This window comes from Callithrix jacchus, chromosome 3 (assembly GCF_049354715.1).
Source record: "Callithrix jacchus isolate 240 chromosome 3, calJac240_pri, whole genome shotgun sequence".
Taxonomy (NCBI): domain Eukaryota; kingdom Metazoa; phylum Chordata; class Mammalia; order Primates; family Cebidae; genus Callithrix; species Callithrix jacchus.
In genome coordinates, this window is record NC_133504.1 from 156,348,823 (window position 1) to 156,372,734 (window position 23,912).

Below are 23,912 nucleotides of genomic sequence, written 5' to 3' on the forward strand. Positions count from 1 at the left end.
TAAGTAGTTTATCTTTTATTCATACAAATAATACATACACAAGACTGTATATTGTTTGAAGACTGAAATAATTTTCTAGTGTAACAACTCTGTAACAAAATTTAACTAAATGTAACATTTATGAAAATATAAATCTCTGATTGGGTAATTCTTCCCAACAATACAAAGTTTACATAAAAACATTCAATATGAGCTATCAGTTGCAAACAAGTTAGGAAAAATCATTCAAGTCACTTGCATACTCTATTGGCTTTTACGTAGAACATTCACATACTACATTTAATCCATCTGGGCATTTAATTCTTAGAAATGTGTGGCATGAAGGTTCAACTGATAACGACAGGAATGAGAATGTGTTGCCTAAAGAGCTCAAAAGCACAGACTCATATAATCAATTCTAGGTGCTCTGTATATGTGAGTAGCCTTCTCTGGGCTACCACCTCCCTGGCTAGTAGCTAAACCAGAAGTAACACACTAAAAAAAGTCTTTCACTATGGAGCTGAGTATTTTTATCTGAATCACATCTTTGAATGCTTACATGTTAAACTGCATACCAAAGGGAAATCTCATAGGCTTGGGTTCTCTATGGGTTAGATCAGTTTATTTTTCCCATTAGCATCAATAATCACGATGTCGCTGAAGTTTTCATTACACTGCTTCCCAGTGTCCCTATGAGGGCTATAGCAGAAACTATCGCTACCTTTTTTTTTGCACATCACAAAAACAACACACCGATGAGGTTAAAGACCTGTCTAGGAATACACAATGAGTTTGTGGCAGAGCAGGCCCTAAAGCAAATCAGTTCCTTGTTCATTATTCTAGTAAAGTGTTATGTCTCCACTTTCTAAGAAAACTAAACTAAAGCAAAACTGCAGATACCTTTTGAAAAGTTATCCAAGGATGTGCCATGAGGAGGATATGGAAGAAAGAACTATCACCTTCACCTTTTGAGATGTCATGTTTTCTTTTAAACAGGTGAAGTAGTTTTAAAAAATATTTAATACCATTTCACAGCAGAAGCAGGAAGAGTAACAGATAAAGAAACATACAGATGGTGTGTAGAAGTAAGAAGGTGATTACAAACAAGGACAATAGAGAACCTTTGGACACCCTTAAGGTTTATGGAATATTTTAGCACAAAGACAGGCATATTCAGTTTGTCCCAGAGTATTTGGTCATCTATCTGCATCTTACACAGGAAAGAGAAGGAATGTGAGTAAGGCAAATGTCATCAGTATCTCAGAGATGGCATGTTGAGAAAGCTTGCTCTCTATTAAGACTGACTGCCAGAATTTAGGGAATAATTTATGCTTCCATACAACTAACCAAATAGTACACTTTTGTTAGTACAATGATAGAAATGAACAGGTGTTTTGACCAGATTTGTAATGCCCTTCCTGTAATTCTTCTTTACAACCAGCACAAATATGCATTTCAAAAAGATGCGAAAAGATTGTTGTTTCTTAGTAAATGTGTTCCTTTGCAACCCAGGAAAGAAATAGTTTAAAAATTGTGTACTCTGTTATACAGAAACCCTTGCATGCAACTGTTGCAACTGTATTTTAATAAAGACTGACTATCCTTGTTCAGTAGCCCTATGATAGTGGTAGTTAGTTCTTGTCCCAGTCCAGTCCACACTCTCACATTTCAGGTCAGATCTCTTGGGAAACTGGGAATACACTTAGGTATTTTTGTTACATGATTTTGCACCTTTAGACCATTCACTGCAGACTAGGTGTACACAGTTGTCAGGACTGTAAAATGTAAAGATATTAAGGCTGTGTTTACTTATCACACAATCATTTGAAGTCAAGCAGCTCTTTATCTTCATGATTTCAACTGATTTTTGTAGAACTAATTCTCGTTCCAATGATCTGTATATAACTCTAGGCTCTCTCGTCTTAACCAATGGGATGAATTATGCTGCCTCACCACACAGCTAATTTGAAAACTTTTGGACTCTACCTTTCAGATGAACTAACCTTTTAAATACTACTACTAGAAATTACGACATTCCTGGATACACTTTGAGAAAAACACTGCACCCCCAACCAGCCTCCTACTTGTCCATTTCATGAGCATCTTAATAAAACACTGGAATTCCAGCTTTGCTCCTGTCTTTTAAGAAATGAATAGCTTATCATTTGGGGCACACTGTTTTTTTCTTCTGTATGTAAATCACATATTTCTGCTTAGCTGGAAAACATTTTGTCAGTTATCAGGGGCATAACTATGGCCCCTGGCTTCTAGGGCTGAGCACACTCGCTCATAACAAGAGTTGTGTTTCTTGGTGGGTGTTGCTTCATTGGACTCAGTAGAGTCGCTAACTGTGATGGGGCTGTCTCTTGCAAAGACCTCAGTGGATTCTCTCCATAAGCAATCCACAGATATTTTAAAACAGTAACTGTTACACTTTGGCCTGGAGGTGTGTGTTGCGTTGTTAAAAATCTGTCTGCTATTTGAAGTGGCAATTTTAATTTTCAGTGCAGCATCGACGCGGTCTACTACCGTGTATATGCCTATACTCCCATCATCAAATCCCACAATGATGTTCAGGTGCCTCTGAGAGAGTGCAAGGAAAGTTGGTGTTTTGTAAAGGGAACAAGCACCGATATTTTTGCCATCTGCCAGTCTCATTACAATTAAACTGAATATTGCACCATTTTCATCCTCCTCCTCCCCATTTCGGAAACAAATGTATACCAGGTAGCGACCATCTCGAGACAACCTCTGCCGCCAGATGATCCCAGAGGCGTGAACCACCCGCAATTTACCACTGTGTAAATCTAGCACGTTGATGTTTTCATCTCCCCTGGATATAATGCCTAGCTTTCCATTGGGAGAAATTTCAAAATCCTCCAGATTTTTTAGGAAGTTGTTTGGAAGTTGCACGCGCCGACAGATGACTTCATCCGTCAGACTCCAGATGTTCACAGTCTCAGCTGATGTGATAAACACGATGATGTCAGGACAGTCAGGGATTAATTTAAAATTCACGATGGTGGTCCCATCTTCACAGCAAAATTTCTTGGTGATACTGCCTGTCCAGAGACTGACTGCCAACACCTTGCTTTTAGTCATTCCCACCACGAAGGTATTTGCGGAGGTAATAAAGGCATTCTGCAAAGTGGTCAGAATGTTGCAGACCCTGTGGCCTGTGGCGAGCCGCCAAACCCTGGAGGCATTTTCCTCACAGAGCGAGACCACAAACTGGTCATTGTGTGTAATCAGCAGCTGAGATATTCTCTGCCCATTAATTCGAAAAAGGTTTTCACCACTGTTGGTGTGCCAGACGTACTGGCTGCTTTTGTCATCTGATGTCACCATGATATCTCCAGTGGATGTTAACACACAGTGTTCAACTATTCCTTCATGCTTGAATACTGCTTCGATGAAGCCACTGCTGAAGTTCCACTTATGAACACAATCAGATCCATCCAGGGAGTAAATGATTTCCCCTCTAGCAGGCAACAGCAAACTTTGGATGGGTTTTCCAGTCTTATCTATGTTGGACATAGCTGTGATTATATCTATGTCCCAAATGGAAAGAACACCACTGGTTGATAAAGACAGTAGCATGTTGTGGTGACTGGATTTCACTAACTTAACAATGGAACCTGAGATTTCCTGCAAGCTCGCCATACACTGTCCTGTGTCCCGCCTCCAAAAAAACACAGCTGAGGTATTTTCCATGGTGGCGATGATGCAGTCTCCATTTTTAGACAGCACGGCAGATATAAAGCGATCATTGTGCTTGGCTCTGAACTTTTCAGCCACCTTCCACAGACCAGTATCTAACAGCTCAATGCTCAGGGCTTTACAGATCAGAACTGCACTTTGGTCTTCTGAAAGTTCAATGCTGACCACCTCGCTGTCCTCTCTTCGGCAATCAAAGTCATCAGTCAGCTGGGGGCTGGAGATGTCCTCAGTATTCCAAACAGAAAGACTTCCTTCACTGTCTACCATGACCATTTCTTGAGCCGTGTCCAAGATAAGAAGAAACTTCACAAATCCACCTGAAAATTCTGATGTCACCGTACATAACTTTTCTCCACTCCCTAAATGAAATATGGTGGTTGTGTTCAGGTATTGACCACAGAAAGCATACAGACCATCCAGAGAGCACTGGACGCATGTCACTTCATACCAGCAGTGGAACTGGTAAAGCGGCCATCCGTACAGCAGATCGATGACAGTGACATCTTTGCTGGCTTCCAGCCATGCAAGGGCATGGTTGGCGGACAGCGTAAAACCATTGATGTAGGTGGTGCTGCTTCCATGCTTGGTCCCCTTGATTTCTACTTCAGACAGGAGACAAGAATTGACATTGTCATAAATCAACAAGGTGTTATTGGTTGTAGCCACCACAAGGTACTTTTCATCACTGGTGAGTTTCATGCCCAGGATGACAGACTGGGCTGTGGTGATTTGCCTGAGTAGCTGTCGAGTCTCTACATCCCAGGTGCTGATGGAACCATTTTCTAAAGCTGTGAGGACAGTACTAGGGTTACGGGTGGGCAGGATCTCTGTGACATGTAGGTGACTGGATGATAAGGGGAGACGCTCTGGGCTGTATGTCACATCCATGGATGAATGCAATGGTACAATGGAGCAATATTTGGGCCCGTCTTTGTCACACTCTAAAAGAAGATGTCTAAGTTTAGGCAGGGAGCTTACAACAGGTAGCAGTCTTTGCTGAAGCTCTGCGGAAAGGGAGCCAGGAAATGCAATGACCTTGTTTTTGATGCTGCGGAGGGTGCTGGCCAGGAACTTCAGCTCCTTCTCTTGTGAGTAGTTGTAAGCCAGCTCAATGTCTGAAAGCACTTTATCAAACTGGCCAATTTTGATCATGGTATAAAGCCAGCTGAAGTTCATGATGATGCCATAAAGCAGGTCATCAGTTTTTCCACACCTCGTCAAGTGGTGCAAAAGCTCAGACATTTTCCGATGATTGACGAAAAAGATGTCAGGTTCCAGTGGATTACACTGGAAAACCCAGGGCTGGTCTGGAGCCTGTCTGTCAAAGGAAGCCTGTTCCATGAAGTGCTTTTCTTCCTCCAGCAAGCTTCTGCTCTCCAAGTCAAGGCAGCCATTCAAGTAGGGGTCCTCGAGGCAGAAAGTTTTCCTCCTGCCCCCTGACCAGACCCCCAGGAAATAATCTGCTAGGATGGTGTGCATTTCACGCAGGTCATTGTCATCCTGCAGATATAGCTTCTGGGCTATAAGCTGCAGATGTCTGTTGGCCCAGACCAGGAGTGTGACATTTTTCACGTGTCTTTCTATTAAGTATCCACTGAGACCCTCCTTGAGCCTTGCAATATACAAATAAGGTACTCTCAGGGGATTGCTGGGTCTGGTGTTTTCATTGAGCTCACTCATTACACTGTTGTCTAGGGCTAACACATCTTCCAATTCCATTTCACTCAGACCCATTTTGGCCATGGTGATGTAACCAAGAGCCCTAGAGACCAGTTTCTGACCACACTTCTTCTCTAACGACCAGAATAACTGCTCTATACTTTCATGAACGGTGACAGAGAGGGAGGATTCATCGACATCTTTGTGAGATCTCCAGTGTCTCACCTCCCTAAAGGTCAGGTTCACAAACATTGGCAGTGTGCACTTGGAGAATGCATTGTTCACATAAATCTGCTGGCCTGATGTGACCTTCCTCTTGACGCGCAGCAGCTGGTGTTTGAGAACCTGGCTGCACATCTTCCTGTCTCGGGGAATCAGCTCGATGTAGTTGTCTTCTTCATGGATAAGGCACCTTAGTTTCTGCAGGATCCCGTGTTTGTTGGGCAGTGTGGAAAGGACTATCCGGACAAAGCGGGGCAGGTGAGCTGGGAGCCACCAGAGCTTCCTGGCATCATCATTCTCTGAGAGCTGCTCTAGTGCATCGAATATTATGACTAGAGGTCTCTGCAGTGAAGACTCATTCAGAAGATTTATAAATAAGTCACAGAGGTCATGGATCTTCTTAGGGTAGCTTTGAACCAGACACCGGTAGTTAACTGCCAATTGTTCACAAACACTTAGAAGGAGAGTCCTAAGATCAGAACTCAGGTCTGTTGTTCCTAGAAATCTCACGATGACTACTGGGTCAGATTCTGGTCCTGTGTCCTCATGTAGCCAACCATAAGCCTGAAACACAAAAGTGGAGTTTAGAATGGTAATGGGTATTCACGTGGTCATATGTGATAACATTGCCTCTCTCCAGAGCTCAGAATCTGGTCACCCCTACCATGCAGAAAATAGCCTAGGACCAAAAATTGGAAAAACATTTTGAGAAGGCCAAAGAACGGCCACAAAGCTTGTGCACTAAAATCTACAGGCGAGACCCTCTGGATTACCCTTACTGAATGTACTAAAGTAGTATTTTTCACTCATAAGGCAATATTTAGCTTGTACTCTGAAAGATACAAGGTGTTTCATGAATTATAAATCTAAATATCTAGTATGGTCAACTTTGTATCACTGAATGAATACCCATTTCCTGGTGCAGCTGTGGCACACAGTAGGTCCTTAGTAAGTGTTTAATGAATGGATTCAGTAATGATTTACATACTATATTAAGTTAAATATCTGTATTAATTGAAAGCATATAATGCCATGTATGGCTGACCAAATTTCCAATTAATTAGAAAGCAATAAAAGTATTCAATACTGAAATTACAGTGAATATGATCTTTTATGATTTAGAGATAATTTTATGGCGTTATAGGGTCATAATTTTGATTATTATTTATCTGTTACAAAATCCACATAATGGTGGTTAAAAGAGCTTTGTTAAATGTTGTGCTTTGTAACAGATAGTTGATTTTATATGCATGCAGCCATCAGTCCTCACATTAACTCTCTGAAGGGCAGATGAGATTATAGTGTCATTTAATAGGAGAGGAAACTGAGGCCCAAGCTGGATAAATGATTGCTCAGAGTTAAATGGTCGCCAAGAGACAAAGCTGGAGTAGAAGTCATACCCGACCTTTCATTGTTTCATTTCTTAAAAAACACTGTGGAGTTAAAGGATAAAATATGTGAGGAGACTACTAAGTTGAATCTTTCCATTTTCAAAGGTCAGGATAAGAAGAAATATGCCCAAGGCATAAAATACTCCAATGAGTATTTTTAGGAAAATAAAGTCTTTCAGTTATCCTTGGAATTTACCAAGGATATGCCTTAGATAAGGAAGAGTGATTTTACACATTAGGAGGTAAGTTTGTGAACTTTGGTTCCTCAAGAGAGATAGTTCAAGTTAAGGCATGAATGAGATTAGAAAGATTTATGGACGTCAGTTTTAAAAGGAGCTATTAAGGAAAATTAACGTTTGGTTGCTGTTGTTTAGCCTCAACCTTTGAAGCTGATTTCAAGGAAGATAATCTTGTCATTGGACAACCATCCTTTGGTGGTGAATCTGAAAACACTGTTTCTACAATGATTGCTTATGACAACGACATGCATCCTCCTCCCTCCTCTCAGTCACATGATGCTGAACACATGATGTCTGTAGAGAGCAGCCCTATCATCACAAGTTTATGCTCATGAAAACACTGGGTGACACATGACACAAAAATGAGATATCTATCTGCATCCTCAAAGGGACATGAGGTCACAGGAGAGTACAGGTTGTTGTTGATGGTGAGCCAGACATTCTCTGGGAGAAGGTAAGTGAAGCAGAGGCAGGGGACTTAAAAATAGGCACAGTTTCTTGGGGGACCTGACTCCTGGATAGTCAATAAACAAACTCAGGCTATTGGAGAGCAAGAGCTCAGAGAAAGTCATTCCTTAAACTGACCAACTCTGGACAGTTACCATACTCTGCCCCACTGGGACTGCTTATCTGTGCAGGGAATCGGCACATCCCACAAAAGTCCTAACCTCTTGTGCTAGAGCATGTGGAGACGCAGCCCAAGAACCTTTGACTTAGTCAAACTGAACATTTCTGTCCTCCACCGCCCTTTTGCTTCTTTCTTCCGCAAGGAAAAGGGCCCTAGAGTGAGTGCAAAATGGCGTATGTGAAGGTTCACTTCTTTGGTTTCAGTTCTCATGTGCCCCTCGTGGTATTACTATCTTGCTTACTCAGAATAATTCTAAAGTTTGAAGATACACATACAAATTAGTGTTCAAAGGCACACAAACACATGCATACACAATTTATTCAGATGCAATGTGGACCCTAAATGCAAGCCTGCTACTTCATCTGGTGCTTAATTAGAGAAAGAGCTGTATCTTCTAACACAAGCAGAAAATCCAGCTGGGCTTGACATATTGAGGAAGAGCAAATTAGACTTCCTATGGACTTTTCAAAGGTAAGTGGAATATACCTGATTTTGCCTATGGGATTACTTTGGAATCTAATTCTCACAAAATGGTGCAATGTAACTGTCTCTATTCTTGCCCTCGAGAGGACCAATTTGAGATTATGTAGCACATGACAGGTAATGAGAATATTCATGAAGTTAAAGAAAGTTCTCTTCTTAAGAGAGTAACCATGGGAAGAACAAAGCTTCAGAAATAACACCAGAATAAAATAAACCACCACACTTCGACACTAAGGGAAGAGGAGCTTAAACAAATGGAATTAATTTCATCCTGTTTAGGCTGAAGAGCCAACTCAGCAGATACCACATTCCAAAGTGAGATTCCAGACCATCCTGCGGGACTTGAAAGGGAGGTTCTGAAAACCAGCTTTGCTACTGTCAGTAGATTACCCACCTCTAGCCTGAAAAAGAAGATTGGAGAGGCAGAGAAAAATGGTGGAATCAGGGTGCTGTGGGTTGTATATCTCCCCACTCCCTCGCTAAAAGGAGATTAGAGACATGCCTGTCCTTCACTTCTAGCCAAGTTGAAGGGACTTTAGTGGACCACTTATAGAATGCCCCTACAGCTTGGGGATGCAGGCACCTGGTACTTGGTGACATCTGGGAACCATGAAGGCTGAATGACTGAGGCTGGTTAGCTGCTGTGATGGAGAAGTGAGACAGAGCTGCAAGGCTGGGACTGGCCTGGAGGTCTAGAGTTCCTTAGGGCAAAACAATACCTGAGTGTTTCTCATGTATCACATGTGGATGGCAGGCCAGAGTGAGCTAACAAGGGTTTTCTGTTTGTTTTTCCCAGGTCCTATCTAATGAGTGTGCTGGGCCGTAGAGAGGAAGTGCATTGCTGGATGTCTAGGAGCTGAGGAAGCAACCAGCTACAAAAAAGATGCATTCCCCTGTGTTTATGTAACTGTAGGTAGGAGATGCTCAAGGAAGACAGGGCAAAGGTACAGGAGGGGAACGACCTCCAAGAAAAGACCTCCGAAGAGATGGGAGGCAGCTTTCAACACGTGCTAAGATCAGAGAGTTCACAGCCCAGTTCAGAACAGTACTGGTTATATAAAAACTTTCTGGCCACCTTACCTGTCCTATATGCCCTACACTGTAACTTTACAGAAATCATAAATGTCGTTGGGATTAGGAAAGGAGAGAAAGAAGCACCACGTGGAAAAAGAAAGAAGATCCTCATTTCCCACTGTATGTGCCTCGTTTATGAGAGGCCCCAGATGGGGAAGAAAAATGTAGACTGATATTTTCATTTTTACCTTACAGTGGTCATACCAATGACTGAACTGAGACTGCTTTAGCAGACAGAAGAGACCAGAGGTGCTTGTCTTTGTCTGAAGGGGATGAGAACAGTCATTGAGACTGGCCTAAGTTTTCATCCAAATGGGGTCAGGGATAGGAACTAGCCTACAACATGAGTCTAAACAGAGAGAAAAAGTGAATTTGCTTTCCAGTTGTACCCCACGAGTTTTGCTCTCTCAAAGTAACTGTTATACCAGCAAAAAGAAAAGCAATAAAATATTCACTACTAAAAGACCAACTATAATTCACATAGTAAACACAGAAAGTAGAAATAAATTTGATTAATTTACCATTTTCCAAAAGAATAAGCTTTTACCTTCTTTGCTACTTCAGCAAGCAGAAGGGTCTTCCCAGTGCATGGTCCACCATATATAATAAGAGGGTTGATGTGCCCAGTTTTGCTTGGAAGAATGTAGTTATGCACTATGTTGAGAGATTCGCATTTGTACTCATAGAATGAGGCATATGTTTTACATAATGATGAATGTTGAAGGATTTCGTCATAGAGTGTATCAGTTTCAGTGTCAAAATTCTGTTGTACTGTTGCCTGAATTATGTCAATCATGTCCTCATAAAATTGTTTGCCAAGTCCTTCGATATAATGATTTTCTATTTCTTGGGAGTAGCCTAGTTTCATGTCACAATGAGTAACAGATGTGTACACTCTCAGATTAGATGATGCAACAATAGTAGGAATAAATTCATCCCTGAGTTTTATCAGCTTCTCTTGGGCTTCTGGGTCCCGAATAATCCTTGGTTCTGTTCCAGTTATATCCATGTATTTTCCCATCTCTGGGATTTTCACAAACCGCTCAATGTTAGCAATTTTCCTAATGTAGCAAACACACTTCTTTAGAAATGCTGGAGTTTGTTTTCCCAGAGCAAAGTCAAACTCATCCTCTATAGCTGAAAGAAAATATAACAAGGAATTTGTTGCTTAGAACAAAGGAGCAACACAACCACATTCTTAGTAGTCAACACTTAGTTATTAACGTTAGATTATTTTGCTTATGGTTTGTAGCAGAGTAATCTTCAGAATAATTTCTTGATTTCTTGTCTTTTTCTAATCAGCCAGCAACCCATATGAATAGGTTTTGTATAAGATTATCTAATTTTCTCCCCAAGTTTAGGAAGAGGCTGGATATAAGCATAATAAAGAAAGCATATCAAATTTAGAGTAGATATTTCTATTATCTATTATTTTCAATTGCTGCTCAGTTTCCCTCTCAGAATTCAGAGGTTCCAAGAGGGACTCATTTGGGCCAGGGAAGAAAGAAAAGGAGGAGGCTGAAGGATGTAACTACTTAATTGTTCCTTCTCAGCATGTTCTTGACAAAGTGACTTCACCATTTTGTTTGAGGTGTATTGAGTTCTAATCAGATATGATCAAATATCAATACAAAAGCACTTTTAAGGCAAAATATAATCATATTCTGATGACTGATCAATCTGGGTGATCTATGTCACTGTTATGATATCCATCAGAACAAGTACAGAAAAGTGACTTACTAACTTCATTTCCTCTAACATATACCATATTATGGCTTAAAATACATATGCTTGGACACAAGTAAATATACATTATAAATCACTTGAGTCCCCATAAGAAAATTTTAAACTGGATCAGTAGTAATGAAAACATCACTGTGCAGAGAAAAATTAAAAATACGTAAAATAAACAAATGGAAATGAATTAATAAAGAAAGCAGTCTTAAAATTGGCTGATCTTCCTTTCTTCCTCCTTTTCCATCCCTTTCCTTCATCAAATTGCTCTTCATTGAACACCTTATGTATTCTAGGCATGCTGACAATTGCTTAGGATACAATGATGAGAGAAAACAGAACACTGAGAAAAATAATCCATTATGGAGCCTTATAAATGGAGTGTTTGTGTCTCCCAGAAATTTATATATTGAAACCTAATCCCCAGTGTGACAGTATTAGGAGGTGGGGAGTTTGGGTGATTAGGTCATGAGGGCAGAGCCTTTATGACTGAAAGTCATGTTCATATAGAACATCTCAGATTGTTCCCTTGCCTCTCCCACCCTACGAGGACACAGCAAGATGACAGCCATCTGTGAGTGGGAAGTTGGTCTTCATCAGACATGGAATCTGCAGGTGTTTTAATCTCAGATTGTGAATTTCTATCAGGGAGGCTCTGAATACACAGGGCTGGTCTGGCCATAAATCGAAAAAAATTATATACTAGCCCTAACTCCACTGTCAAGCAAAATGTAGAATATATGTACATATATTCTATAATGTAACTGTTAAGAAGGTGAGAATTTTATTTAAAAATGGTGCCTTTAAGTGGAACTCTTGTGATAATATTTTTTCAGCAATGAGAGCCTTTCGAAGGAAATTTTTAACCCAAATGAAAAAGATATGTTCATAGCTGCCAGTGTCTAGTAAGCTGTGCTGTGAGCATCAGTACATTCTACAAAGCATTTTAATTGAGCAAGCCGGATAAGGAAGCCAGTTATAGAATCTAATAAACATATGTCTACTCTACTTTTTAAGGAATTTAACCAGTGACAGCACTTTTTAAGGAAGAGTGAGAACTTGTTATAATGTAGATAAGGGAAGATGCCAGAAATCTAGACATCGTGAGCTACTACAGAAAGCAGCCTCGGGCCCATCTCTTTTCTAGTCATCTGTGTAAAATGCTAGCAGGCTGGATTTAGTGGCTTGCTACATTCTGAGAGTATCATGAAGAGAAAGGAAGCGGTCAAACTGTAGTATCGATATATAATGCGTCATAATGGGAGATAGGCCTTGCCACCTTTGACTCCCAGAAAACAACTCAACTATAACTTGACATTGTTATCACATTTATGGAAAGAGTGTATCAAGCAGAAGTGTTGTTCATAAATGGAGCAAAAAAAGAAATACAAATAAACCAGTTTGGCAGAGCCCATCTAACCTTGGCTCAGCAGGGGCAAATGCTGTATACAGAATGCCTGGTGTGGTATAGACTTAAATATCCCGGCATAAATGAGAGCTGTGATACAAAGGCAACTCTACAGAGTTATTTTTAGGGGACTTTAATTGATTTTAGGGGACTTTTATTGATTTTAGGAGACTATGATTTTAGGGGACTTTTATTCATAATTTCTGATGCCTATCTATAAATATCATAAGCTTTAGAATTTTAGGACATTATTAGACTATCATATTTATTTTCTGTTTTTGCATGCTCCTTAATGTCCTGAAATTTAACCAGTGACAGCACCCAATGAAGGTAATGGTAGAAGCAGATTTCCAGTCCTGATAACTATCATCCATGAAGAAATTTTCAACCCAAACGAGAAAGATCATTCATGAGAAATTAACTTCTTTAAGATTCCCAAGGCCTTGAGTTTTGATGTTCTCAGAAGGGCACGATTTTAGAGTCTAATTTATTTCTCTTCCTCTCCTGTTGTTTAAAAAGGGGAAAAATTACATTAAAACATAAATAATACACCTTTAACAGGTTCTATCCAGTATTCTTATTTCAAGATTTCTAAAAATATAATATATACTATATCCATTTGAAAAAGTTGGCAAGTCAGCAATTTTGATTATGCAGACATGATCTAAAAGGAGTTTGAAATGTAAAACAAATCAAGTTGTCATGAGGATGTGTATCTTTAGGAGATCCCCAAGCAGAAAACAGTCCACTTGCAGCAGCTCACATGAAATTTCTCATCTTCACATGGCTATCCACGTGGACACAATTCTTCACTATGGGGACAGCTAGGGCAAGTGTTTGCTACTGAGATAACGAACACTTGAGCTGTGTGATTGCAAATAGGAGGATGCCTTCCCCAAACCGGTGTCTTTTACATAAATCACAGGAAAGCCTCACTGGTACTTTTCTCTAAAACAGTTCTTGATGGAACAGGGATGTTCCGTCTTTGATAAAGATGAAGAGCCAGAGCCTCAAAGACAGATCTAAAGGTTCCAAAGAAACAAGGATAAACCCGAATCTGGATATTCTAAATATAGTACTTATACCTGACAATTTTGGTATTTTCAGGAAGAGTTTAAATAAGACCCAATTTTTAAAAACAGCTTCTTTCTGGAATTTGTCAAAATGGTTTGTAACTTTCCTGAGGTTCACACACATGTATCCAGTGAGAATGATTACCAAGTACCTTTTAGGTTTTCACAAATGCTTTGCCACATCATTCCAAAACCCACTTAGAAACTCAGCTATTACACTTTTTTCCCTCCATAAATTTTTACTATCAACTTTCAAAATAAATGCTACTCATCTGACTATTTTTACCTAGTTGTGTTTGTTCCCTGGAAACTATGACTGACGTATTCCTTCAGTTCTGTAGTTTCCTGAGCAACTTCTAATGATAAAGCTTCCTTTCCATGGTGAGAAAGGCCAACAGGTGAGTCTCTGTACACAGAATAACTGGTACAGTATAGACTGAAATATACATGAATAACTGGGTAGGTTTTTATTTTAATGTTAAATTAGATTCTACCAAATCCCTTGCACCACACCCTCTGTTGGCTTCCCATGTCACACAGAATAAGACATAAGGTTCCTATGACAGCCTGTGCTCAACTTCTATCCTCATCTCTCCCTCCTTGTAAAAGTTAAAAGAACCAAAAAAAAAAAAAAAAAAAAAAAAGCAAAGCTACCGTTTCTTTTTCCTGCTCCTGGAATGAGCTAAGCACGTTCCTTTCTCAGAGGTCTTGAACCTGTTGCTCCCTCTGCTGGGAATTCTCTACCATATGGCACTGTCAGCTCTGATTTTCTTCTGTAATTCAGGTCAAAAGTCTTCTTCTTTTTGCTCACCTCATCTAAATCTGGACCCCCCACATCCTTTATCAGTCACTGTTATCCTATGACTGTGCTTTGTTTTATTCATAATACTTATCAATCACTTTTGATATGATCTTGTTCATTTATTTGATTACTTGGCTATCATTTATTAGTATTTTCCTCCCTCTAAAAAATAAGTTGCAGGAGACCTGAGACCTTGCCTTTTTACTAAGCGTTGTCTCCCTATTGCTTGGCATATAGGAACCCAATAGGTCCATTAATATTTGCTGAATAAGCGGGCGAATGATGAATGAACAGCTCAATTGAGAAATAATGGCGGAATCTGGTCAATTGTATCCAGTGTCACTTCTGGCTTCTTTTAAAATCACATTTTCTAGAGAAGCCCTCAAGTTAAGGAAAGGCTTTTCTATGAATTAAAACAAAAGAACATTTGCTTCTTTAGAACATGGGAACATTTAGAAAAATTAAATTTCACCAGGCAGTAAATGGGATTAAATTTGCACAGCATCAAAGGGAAGCAGTAGATGTACCTATTATTTATCTATTTCTTGTTTTACTGAAGGTGTGGGAAAATTACCTGAGAACAGGTACCTCTTAGCCTGGCTGTGTTTCATTTTACCCTTTTCATGCAACAGCTTTACAGCAGTCTTAAATATCTTCTTGATCTCATCTGATATCTCTTGCCATGTCTTCTCATTTTCAGCATTGGCAGAAGGCTGCATCTATAGAAATGTAAAAAAGAGAAATTAGTCTTACAATCATCAAAGAAGAATTGTATTTAAGAACAAGAGAATTTTGACTTGAAGGCCTACTATGCCAATATTATGATAAGTGCTTTATAGACAGTGTTTAGTTTAATCCCCCCGATAACCCTGAAAGTTAGAAATTATTTCCCTGTTGCATGTGAACTTGACCAAGTTACACAAGGGTGTGATCCAAATAGGGTGTGTTTGTTGGGCTTTCTTATATACCATGCTTTTTGCTTTTGAGTTTTGGTACAAATGCTATAAGAAAATCTCTCTGGCATCCTCCGAAGGGGAGAGAAAGTTAAAGGGTAGGTTATTTTAGCTTCATTTGTTTTGATGATCCACTAGGAGATAAAATGGAAGGACTGCCTAGCAAGAAAGTAACATTTATATAATCTTGATGATAATCTTACTTGTACATTCACTTATTCAATAATAATTTATGCAGAAATATCATATGGGGTTTTAGGAATAATCTCAATTTCCCTAGTGGATCATAAAAATAAATGAAGAAACAATTACAGCAAATTAAATACTAACATATGAGAAAATCCCCCAGATCATATTATAAACTGGTTTCTTGAGGTATCTGGTTCTTTGCCATCTATATTTACTCCTAGCATCTTTAACTGGGAAATGGTTTGGGTTTACCCCAGTATTCCCACCCAGAGAAACAATATTGTTACAGATAATTACTTTCAAGAATACATGTGAGGGTGAAGAAGAAAAATCAAGGATTCTGTTAGGATTTCATGTTGCACAGAGAAAATGCATTATGTTGGATACCAGAATGACAGATACACAGATCACGAAGTGGAAAACCATGGGTAACTCATGCTTGTCCTCTTGGAACTGGCTGGTACTGATTAAATCAAGGACATTCTCTTTGGCAGAGGGTTGGATGTCTATGCCTTCTTGAAGTCTCCCTAAATATTCTATGCAATGAACAGGTCCACTCTTTCCCTCTTCCTCTTTCATTTGCTTTTAAGGAACATATCATAGATAAACTTGGAAGCCAAGTTGGAAAGTAGATAATAATGTATCCATCATGCTCAGGCAAGATTCAGCCTCACTCCATCACTCTCCATAAGATGCATGAATATAAACGAAGTGTTTAAAATGTTAAAGGAAAACTATGAACTTAAAATTTTAAAAGAGACTATATATAATTGGTAGATTTTACAAAGGCCTTTCTTTCCCAGGAAACACGCACACACAAACTTTTCACAAAATAAAAAATACAACTGTCAAATTTGAAAACTCAATGTATGGACAAAACAAACACAGCTGAAGAAGAAACTGGTGAACTGGAAAAATGATCTGAAGTTATCTTCTGGAAAGCAGCACAGAGATAAGAAAACTGATCATGGGAATTGATCATGATTGTGATCAGTTTCACGTGATCATTTTTCTTCTTCAGCCTCAAATGTACTATTCAGATTAATTATTTGTAAGAATATTGTTTCTCTGGGTGGGAATATTGGGGTAAACCTAAATGATCATGTGAAATGATCAATTTTCATCGATTATGTGAAAGAGAATTAGAAGCCGTGGAGGACAGACTGAGATGGCTGAATACACATGTAATTAAGGAGCACAAGGAAAGAACAGAGGGAACAGAGGAAAGACATTGTTTGATGAGATGATGGCTGATAATTTTCTAGAATTAGGAGATTATATGAATTCACAGATATAGGAAGCATGACATATACCAATCAGAATACATAGATGCATTATAGAAAAGTGGGCAAAACAATAATATTTTCAGATAAGTAAACACAGGGAGCTTCATTAATGGTACTTTAATCAATTAATATTGAGAATTAATATATAATTATTTCATTAAATTATTGTTTAATACCAATATTAATAATTAAAAGTCAATTAATATCACTAGTAAATCTTCATTGATGGGACTTACAAATGATATACTTCAGGAGAAGGAAAGTCAGAGAAGCTAAATGGAAAGGTGAGTGACAATTGATGGTTTCTTAGCTTTGAATTTAGTAACTTTTTAAAGGTGCACAATGTGATGTTTTGATATATGTATACACTGTGAAATGATTACCACAATCGAGCTAACCAACAAATCCAGTACCTTACATAATTACCTATGTTTTGGTGGCTGGTAAGAACACTAGAGATCTACTCTCCCAGCCAATTTCAGGTTTATAATTAACTATAGTCACCATGAAAGTTTGTGCTCTTTGACTGACATCTCTCCATTTCCTCTGAATTCCCGACCTTTGTAACCACAGTCTTAATCTCTGTCACCATGAGCTCAACATTTTTAGATTTCATATATAAGTGTGATCATAAGGGATTTGTCTTTCTGGGGCTGGCTTAGTTCACTTAGCATAATGTCCTCCCGGTTCATCCCTGCTGCTGCAAATGGTAGGATTGTTTTCCTATAAAAAGAGTGAATAATATCACAGTGTGTGTGTATATAAATGTTCCTTAATTTCCTTCTACATTTTCTTTATCTTTTCATTTGCTGACAGACACTTAGACTGTTTCCATATCTTGGCTATTGTGAATGATTGTGCACTGAACCTGGGATTGCGGATATCTCCTCAAGACAGTGATTTTATTGCCTTTTGATATATACCCAGAAGTGGGTCGTCCTATGTTTAATGTTTTGAGGAACTGCTCTGCTGTTTCCCACGGAGGCTGCCCTAGTGTACAGTCCCACCACCAGTGGACCAGGGTTCCTTTTTCTTCACATCCTCTTTAACATCTATTATCTTTTGACTTTTTGATGGCCACCCTAACAGGTGTAAAGGAAAGTGACATTGTGGTTTTTATTTGTATTTCCCCAAGGATCAGTGTGGATTTAGTTGTTAAAAGGAAACTTGGGGCCCAGGGCAGAGTAATTTTCTGTCTACTCTGCATTTTTTGTGCAGAACCACCCCTGGATAATGTAAAAGGCTGAAAGTAAAGGACAGATCCACAGGCTGGAGGGAAAGGCAGCTTACTGCATTTCTATTGCTTCTCAGCATTTCTGACTTGGGTCTGAGGTAATAGGCTGCCGGCACCGAGTTCTCATCTCGACAGTACCAATCCTCCAGCAACTTGGTCTCCAGCTTTGCCTCTACGGCGGCATCCAAAATCATCTCAAACTCTGAGGCTTCAACTTCTCCAGGGATTCGGATATTCCCATATTTTTCACCTAATAGTCCCTGTGTATCAACAAGAAACTTCAGTTTAGTGTATCACCAAGAAAGTTCATTTTAGCATTCACATCACATGGTCACTGAATAAATATTAATCAATAGATAACAAGGTACATTGCTCCATCAGTTTTCTGTTTTGATCACAATGGATAGTTGATTTCCTAAGTAAAATTAGATCAATTATATTACAACAAATTATTCACGGGCTGAGAAATGAGACTGCATATCACATCAGATGAATTCAAAATAAAGAATTTTTGCAGCCCATTTACTTTCTCAAAGTTTACATAATACAACAAAAGCTGATCTGCTCCGAGATTTGTTTGTTCATATCAAAGAAAAATGACAAGCTAGACCTTAAAAATGTTAAACATGTAAAGCCTCAAACCAAAGAGCTGCTCTGTCAGGAACTGACAGCATAATTCTAAGCTTCAGATTCATACACCTAAAATAAAAAGAAGTATGGCATCACTGAATGTGATACTACCAGTAACCCCATTGATAACTAAAAAAAAAAAGAAAAACTCAAAGTGTAAACAAGAGAGAATTTTTTTCTCTATTAAACTGGTGAAAGAAACCTCTCACAGGAAAACCATGAACAAATATGTACTCAGCCTATGTCAAGGTGTGAGAACATTAACCATAGAGTGCTGATGGACATGTAAAATGATCTAGCATTTGAAGCCTAATCAGGCAATATGTAGTAAGATCCCTAAAAATCTATATAACTTTTTACTTGGGATTTTTTTCTTCTGGGAATTTGCCATTAGAAAATAATTAAGGATAGAAATAAAGACTTTAAGAAAAAATTTGTGCTGAATTGGTTTCCTTGAAAGAATTGTGTAATAACCTAAATGTTCATTCAAAGGATCTACTACATTGTATCATACAACTATATTGACTTAGAGATATGTTTGCAAATATATATTGAGTGAAAAGGGTAAGTTATGAACTGGTATACATAAGATGATTCCAGGCTGGGTGCAGTGACTCTTGCCAGTAATCCCAGCACTTTGGGAGGCCGAGGCGGGTGGGTCACTTGAGGCCAGGAGCTCAGGTCCAGCCTGTCCAACATGATGAAACCCTGTCTCTACTAAGAAATCCAAAAATTAGCCGGGCATGGTGGCATGTGCCTATAATGTCAGCTACCTGGGAGGCTAAGGCACAAGAATCCCTTGAACCTGGAGGTGGAGGTTTCAGTGAGCCAAGATTGCACCACTGCACTCCAGTTTGGGCAACAGAATGAGAAGTTATCTCAAAAAAGAGAGATGATTCCAGTGTTTTTATATTAATATATAGAGAATATTACATACATATGTTAGAGAGAATATCATGTATATATCAATACACAAACATACATGAGAAACATTTTATAAAAATACAAAGCAAGGTTATTAATGGCTATCTTTGAATGGTTTTAAATTTACATAGGTCATTTAATAAGTTTATTGCTTTTTTATTAAAAACCTTTTTTTTTTGGTATACATATATATTATTTTGTAGTGAAAAAAATAGCAGGTATTTAAACATTTTAAATGTAGTGGTGCCAGCCAGGCATGGTGGCTCACACTTGAGATCCCAGCATTTTGGGAAGCTAAGGTGGGTGGATCACCTGAGGTCAGGAGTTTGAGATCAGCCTGGCCAACATGATGAAACCCATTCTCTACTAAAAATACAAAAATTAGCTGGGCATGGTGGCATGTGCCTGTAATCCCAGCTACTGGGGAGGCTGAGGCAGGAGAATCGCTTCAACCTGGGAGGCAGAGGTTGCAATGAGCCGAGATTGTACTATTGCACTCTAGCCTAGGCAACATAGCGAGACTCCATCTTAAGAAAAAAATTGGTGGTGCTGCCTATTTGCTTTGTGGAGCAACCCTTTCACCGTTGCTGAGAGTGCTTAAGCCAGTGGTTCGTACAGTGTGGTCCTGGAACCAGCAGGATCTGCAACACCTGGGAACATGCAAATTCTCAAGCCCTATCCCAGATCTACTAAAAAATAGGCTCTGGTTACAGAGTGAGCAATCTATGTTTTCGCAAGTCCTCCAGGTGGCTGAACTTCTGGTTTAAGCTAATAAAACTATTAGCTTATATAGCACTTAGTAGTTCAATTAATCTTCATCTTATCTAGTCGAAATAAGGAGAGAACACAAAGGGCCTCTTATATAAGCCTACATTAACCAAAGCAATTTGTCTACTTTACTGTATCCATGAGACGCTTTCTGTTCAATCTGGGGGCATTTTTGTTCCTTCCTCTCGTTGATTAGCATTTTAGCATGAACATCAAGCTGTGTTTATCCACTGGAAGGTGAACTGCAGGTTTGGCTTCCCTAGGTGGTACTTCTGACTACTTTGACTGCCTATTCAGTATTCACCGTGCTCTTTTCATCTGAAACAGGCAGCTGAGAGAATACGAAAAGTCCCCTGTAGATCTGTGTCCACATAAATTCATGACCTAAACTCTACAACTCAATGATAAGCTCTCTGAGGGAAAGGTCAGAGCTGTTTATTCCCGGCTCACAGAAAGGATTAAAACACACAGTTGTTGACTAAATGAATGAAACAAGACAGATAAAGAAATCATTAAAGTTTGTTCTGCTCTTCCCTGAAGCTTCTTTTTACAGTCAAATAAAATAGTTCAACTCTCAGTAGGTAGAGTAACAATTTGGGAAGATACCAGTTTTGTGAGCAATACTCATTTCAGTCGCATTCCTAAAGCAGATATTGTATCTCTGGTTGGACCATGTCCTCTCTCTCTCCTTAGCACATAAGCCATCTCATATAACTAATTTACTGAAGGTGACTGTGGATAACTGAATTCACTGCCTCAACAACCAGAAAGGAAGTAGATCTAACCTGGCTGTTCTTTTTGGCTGCAAAAGCCCCTTTGGAAGGGGCTAGAATGCAGGGATGCCACATTATTGGTATCCATGATTTCAGCATGGTATATGAGGGTTCTACAGAGGGTGTTTTATCATTTGCAACCCACTGTATTAGCCTGAAGGCCAATTAAGAGGACTTCTATTGGACCATTGGGCCAATTCTTGGTAACAGGTTCATACAACAAAAATGACGTACCTCAAGTTGTTTCCCAACTTCTAATGATTTCCTCTTCTAAAATCTCTTATGCTAAACAAATAGGCACGACCTTTCCTTTTACCACACATACAGGGAACATTATCTTTTTTAGGGTAACCAACCTGGTGATTATCCCATTATCTTGACTAATTCTGGACAGGGATAGCCAGCACTCTTAGATGGGGCTGTATGCCACTAATGAGGTTTTAATGCTGGGATGAGTCATCAAACAGACTCACATGGATGAAATAGGGAATAAGAGAATGTCTGAGCAGTAGGCATTGGTGGAGTCCAAAAACGTATACAGATGGAGTTTGGTCATTAGTGGAGGACCAGGAAGACAGGCAGCACGTTAAATATGAGATTTAGTAGTTGACAACACTCCATCTAGTAGTCAGTGAGGTCTTGGAATATCATGGACTCAGCTGCTACAATCCAAGGCAAGACCAGTTTGGTTTTAGGCATGAAGCAGGGAAGAGGACAAAAGCAGACAGTGCAGAAACTAGATCTCATCCCAGGACAGCACCATCATGATTGCACAGCAATGTACTGCTGGTTCTTCAACTTCTTTCTGCTCTAAACAAGGCTGGTCCTAGAGACTAGGGTACAGTCAAATCTACGGATCGATTACTAAAATGTGCTCCACAGATCATCTACATCTGGATACTTACTAGAATGCAGGCTGCTAGGTCCATTCTCAGATGGAAAGAATATTGTGAGTGAAGATTCTCAGAAACCTGCATGTTAAAATGAGGTTCCAAAGGAATTCAGAATTCGAGAGCCATTGCTGCGGGCAGTGTATATGTGGTCTCATGAGGAATGGTTAGCAAGTACTGAAGGGCCAGGGCCTGGACCACAGTGGATCATTGCAAAAATTGAGGGCTATTTAAAAATAATCATTTCTTTTCAGTTGAGCACTTGGCACCAAATACTGCAATTATTTAATCGATAGAGTAAGGCAAAATGTTCCTTAATGAGTACTAAAAAAGAAAAAAATCCTTATCCCATTCAAATAACAAATATATATTGAGTGCCTGCAATATATAAAGTGGTAATATAGAACCTCAGAAAAGTAATACTGTGCTACAGGCTTAAAGTTACTTATTGGATTGTTCTCCCTTAGTCTTTTCCTTCTCTCTATTGATTCTTCCTTTAGGTGGAATGCTCATAAATCATGAATCAGTTAATTTTTAGGAGTCTGAGACAGGCTTCCACCTCAGTCTTATCTTGCTATTTGAGAAACAGCAAAAGTGAATTTTGCTTCCACATTTTTCAGTAAGACATTTTTGGTTTGGTGTGTATGTATATTAATATGCGTGTGTGTGTGTGTGTGTGTGTGTGTGTGTGTTTGTGTGTGTGTTTACAGTTCTAAAATAACACAAAAATATTTACAAATAAGGCAATACACAGATATTTACCAGGAACCAGAGAATCAATTTAGAGAGAGGGGCAGTCCAACTAGTTGCAAAGTCCAGCTCATATGGCCAATGGGCCAGAGCAGGGGTGGGGGTGGGAGACCAAGTTCAAGAGGCTAGCAGCTAAACTCTAGGCAGCAAGACAGATTCTACTGTTTTGTTTCCTAATTAGACTATTTCTTAGCTCTGCAGCCATGGGGAGTATCCATGAATGACTTTAGGGCAGCCACAGCAGCTATGATCAAGAAGGCATCCTTCTCTGTTCACTGGCAATAAAGTATTCATTTCATCCACTGAAGAAGAAACATTTTCCACATCCTTCTGACCCAGTTCTCAAGAAGCTTGCTTTTCGCTTAGTTAAAACAACTTTGCCAATTTTTAGGGAAAAAATTGGTGCAGAGATGAGAGACTACATTCAATTTTGCATTGAGATCAATTTTTATGAGATACACTATTGATTCATCTGCCTATGACCCTAGACAGAAGAAATGCATATGACTGAAATAATTTTCTACTTTTTATTTAATTGTTTAAACATTCTGTCAATACATATGTGAACATAAACATATGGGATTTTGCCTGTCTGTAGAAATCTACAATCATCTCTCTCCCACTCACCTTACCAAATGTGGAAATACATTTAAATCAGCCCATTCGTAAACACTGAAGACACATATCAGCTAGGCAGAAAGCAAATATAATCTTGGGAGTTAAGTCCAAAGGGCTGAAAAGTCTAAGAAAAATTTCTCAGACTTTTAACTGTAGTTTCTGCACATGTAATACTAGAATTACAAACACTTCCTGATGTTTTGGAACTGCATAGAGGTAGTGGTTGTACAACACTGTAAATGTAGTAACTGTCACTGAATTTTCCACTTTAAAATGGTTAATTTTAGGTTGTATGAATTTCACCACAATTAAAAATTATTTTCTGAACTACTGAGCTCTTTAGAACTATGAACTTAAATGTAAAAGACTCTCTACTTTTTCAAATCTCCTTTTCCTTCTTTATATGCTGATATAGCTCCCCAAGCCACTGCTTTCAAAGGCTTAGAGATAACATTTTCCCTCCTCTCAATTGATTTTTTTCTTTT

The 23,912-nt window shown here is 39.0% G+C and overlaps 1 protein-coding gene across 3 annotated transcripts in view; it reads right to left on the reverse strand.

Moving 5' to 3' along the window:
• NWD2 (NACHT and WD repeat domain containing 2) overlaps positions 1 to 23,912 on the reverse strand; it is a 199,093-nt gene continuing 175,181 nt past the window's right edge. For all 3 annotated transcript variants that reach the window (XM_002745924.6, XM_078367399.1, XM_078367400.1), the window contains 4 exons: positions 18,131 to 18,334; positions 14,987 to 15,131; positions 9,943 to 10,532; positions 1 to 6,144 (listed from right to left, as the gene is read on the reverse strand). In XM_002745924.6, coding sequence (XP_002745970.3) covers positions 2,212 to 6,144; positions 9,943 to 10,532; positions 14,987 to 15,131; positions 18,131 to 18,334 — 4,872 coding nt within the window. In that variant the 3' untranslated portion in view covers positions 1 to 2,211. The remainder of the gene's footprint in view (positions 6,145 to 9,942; positions 10,533 to 14,986; positions 15,132 to 18,130; positions 18,335 to 23,912) is intronic.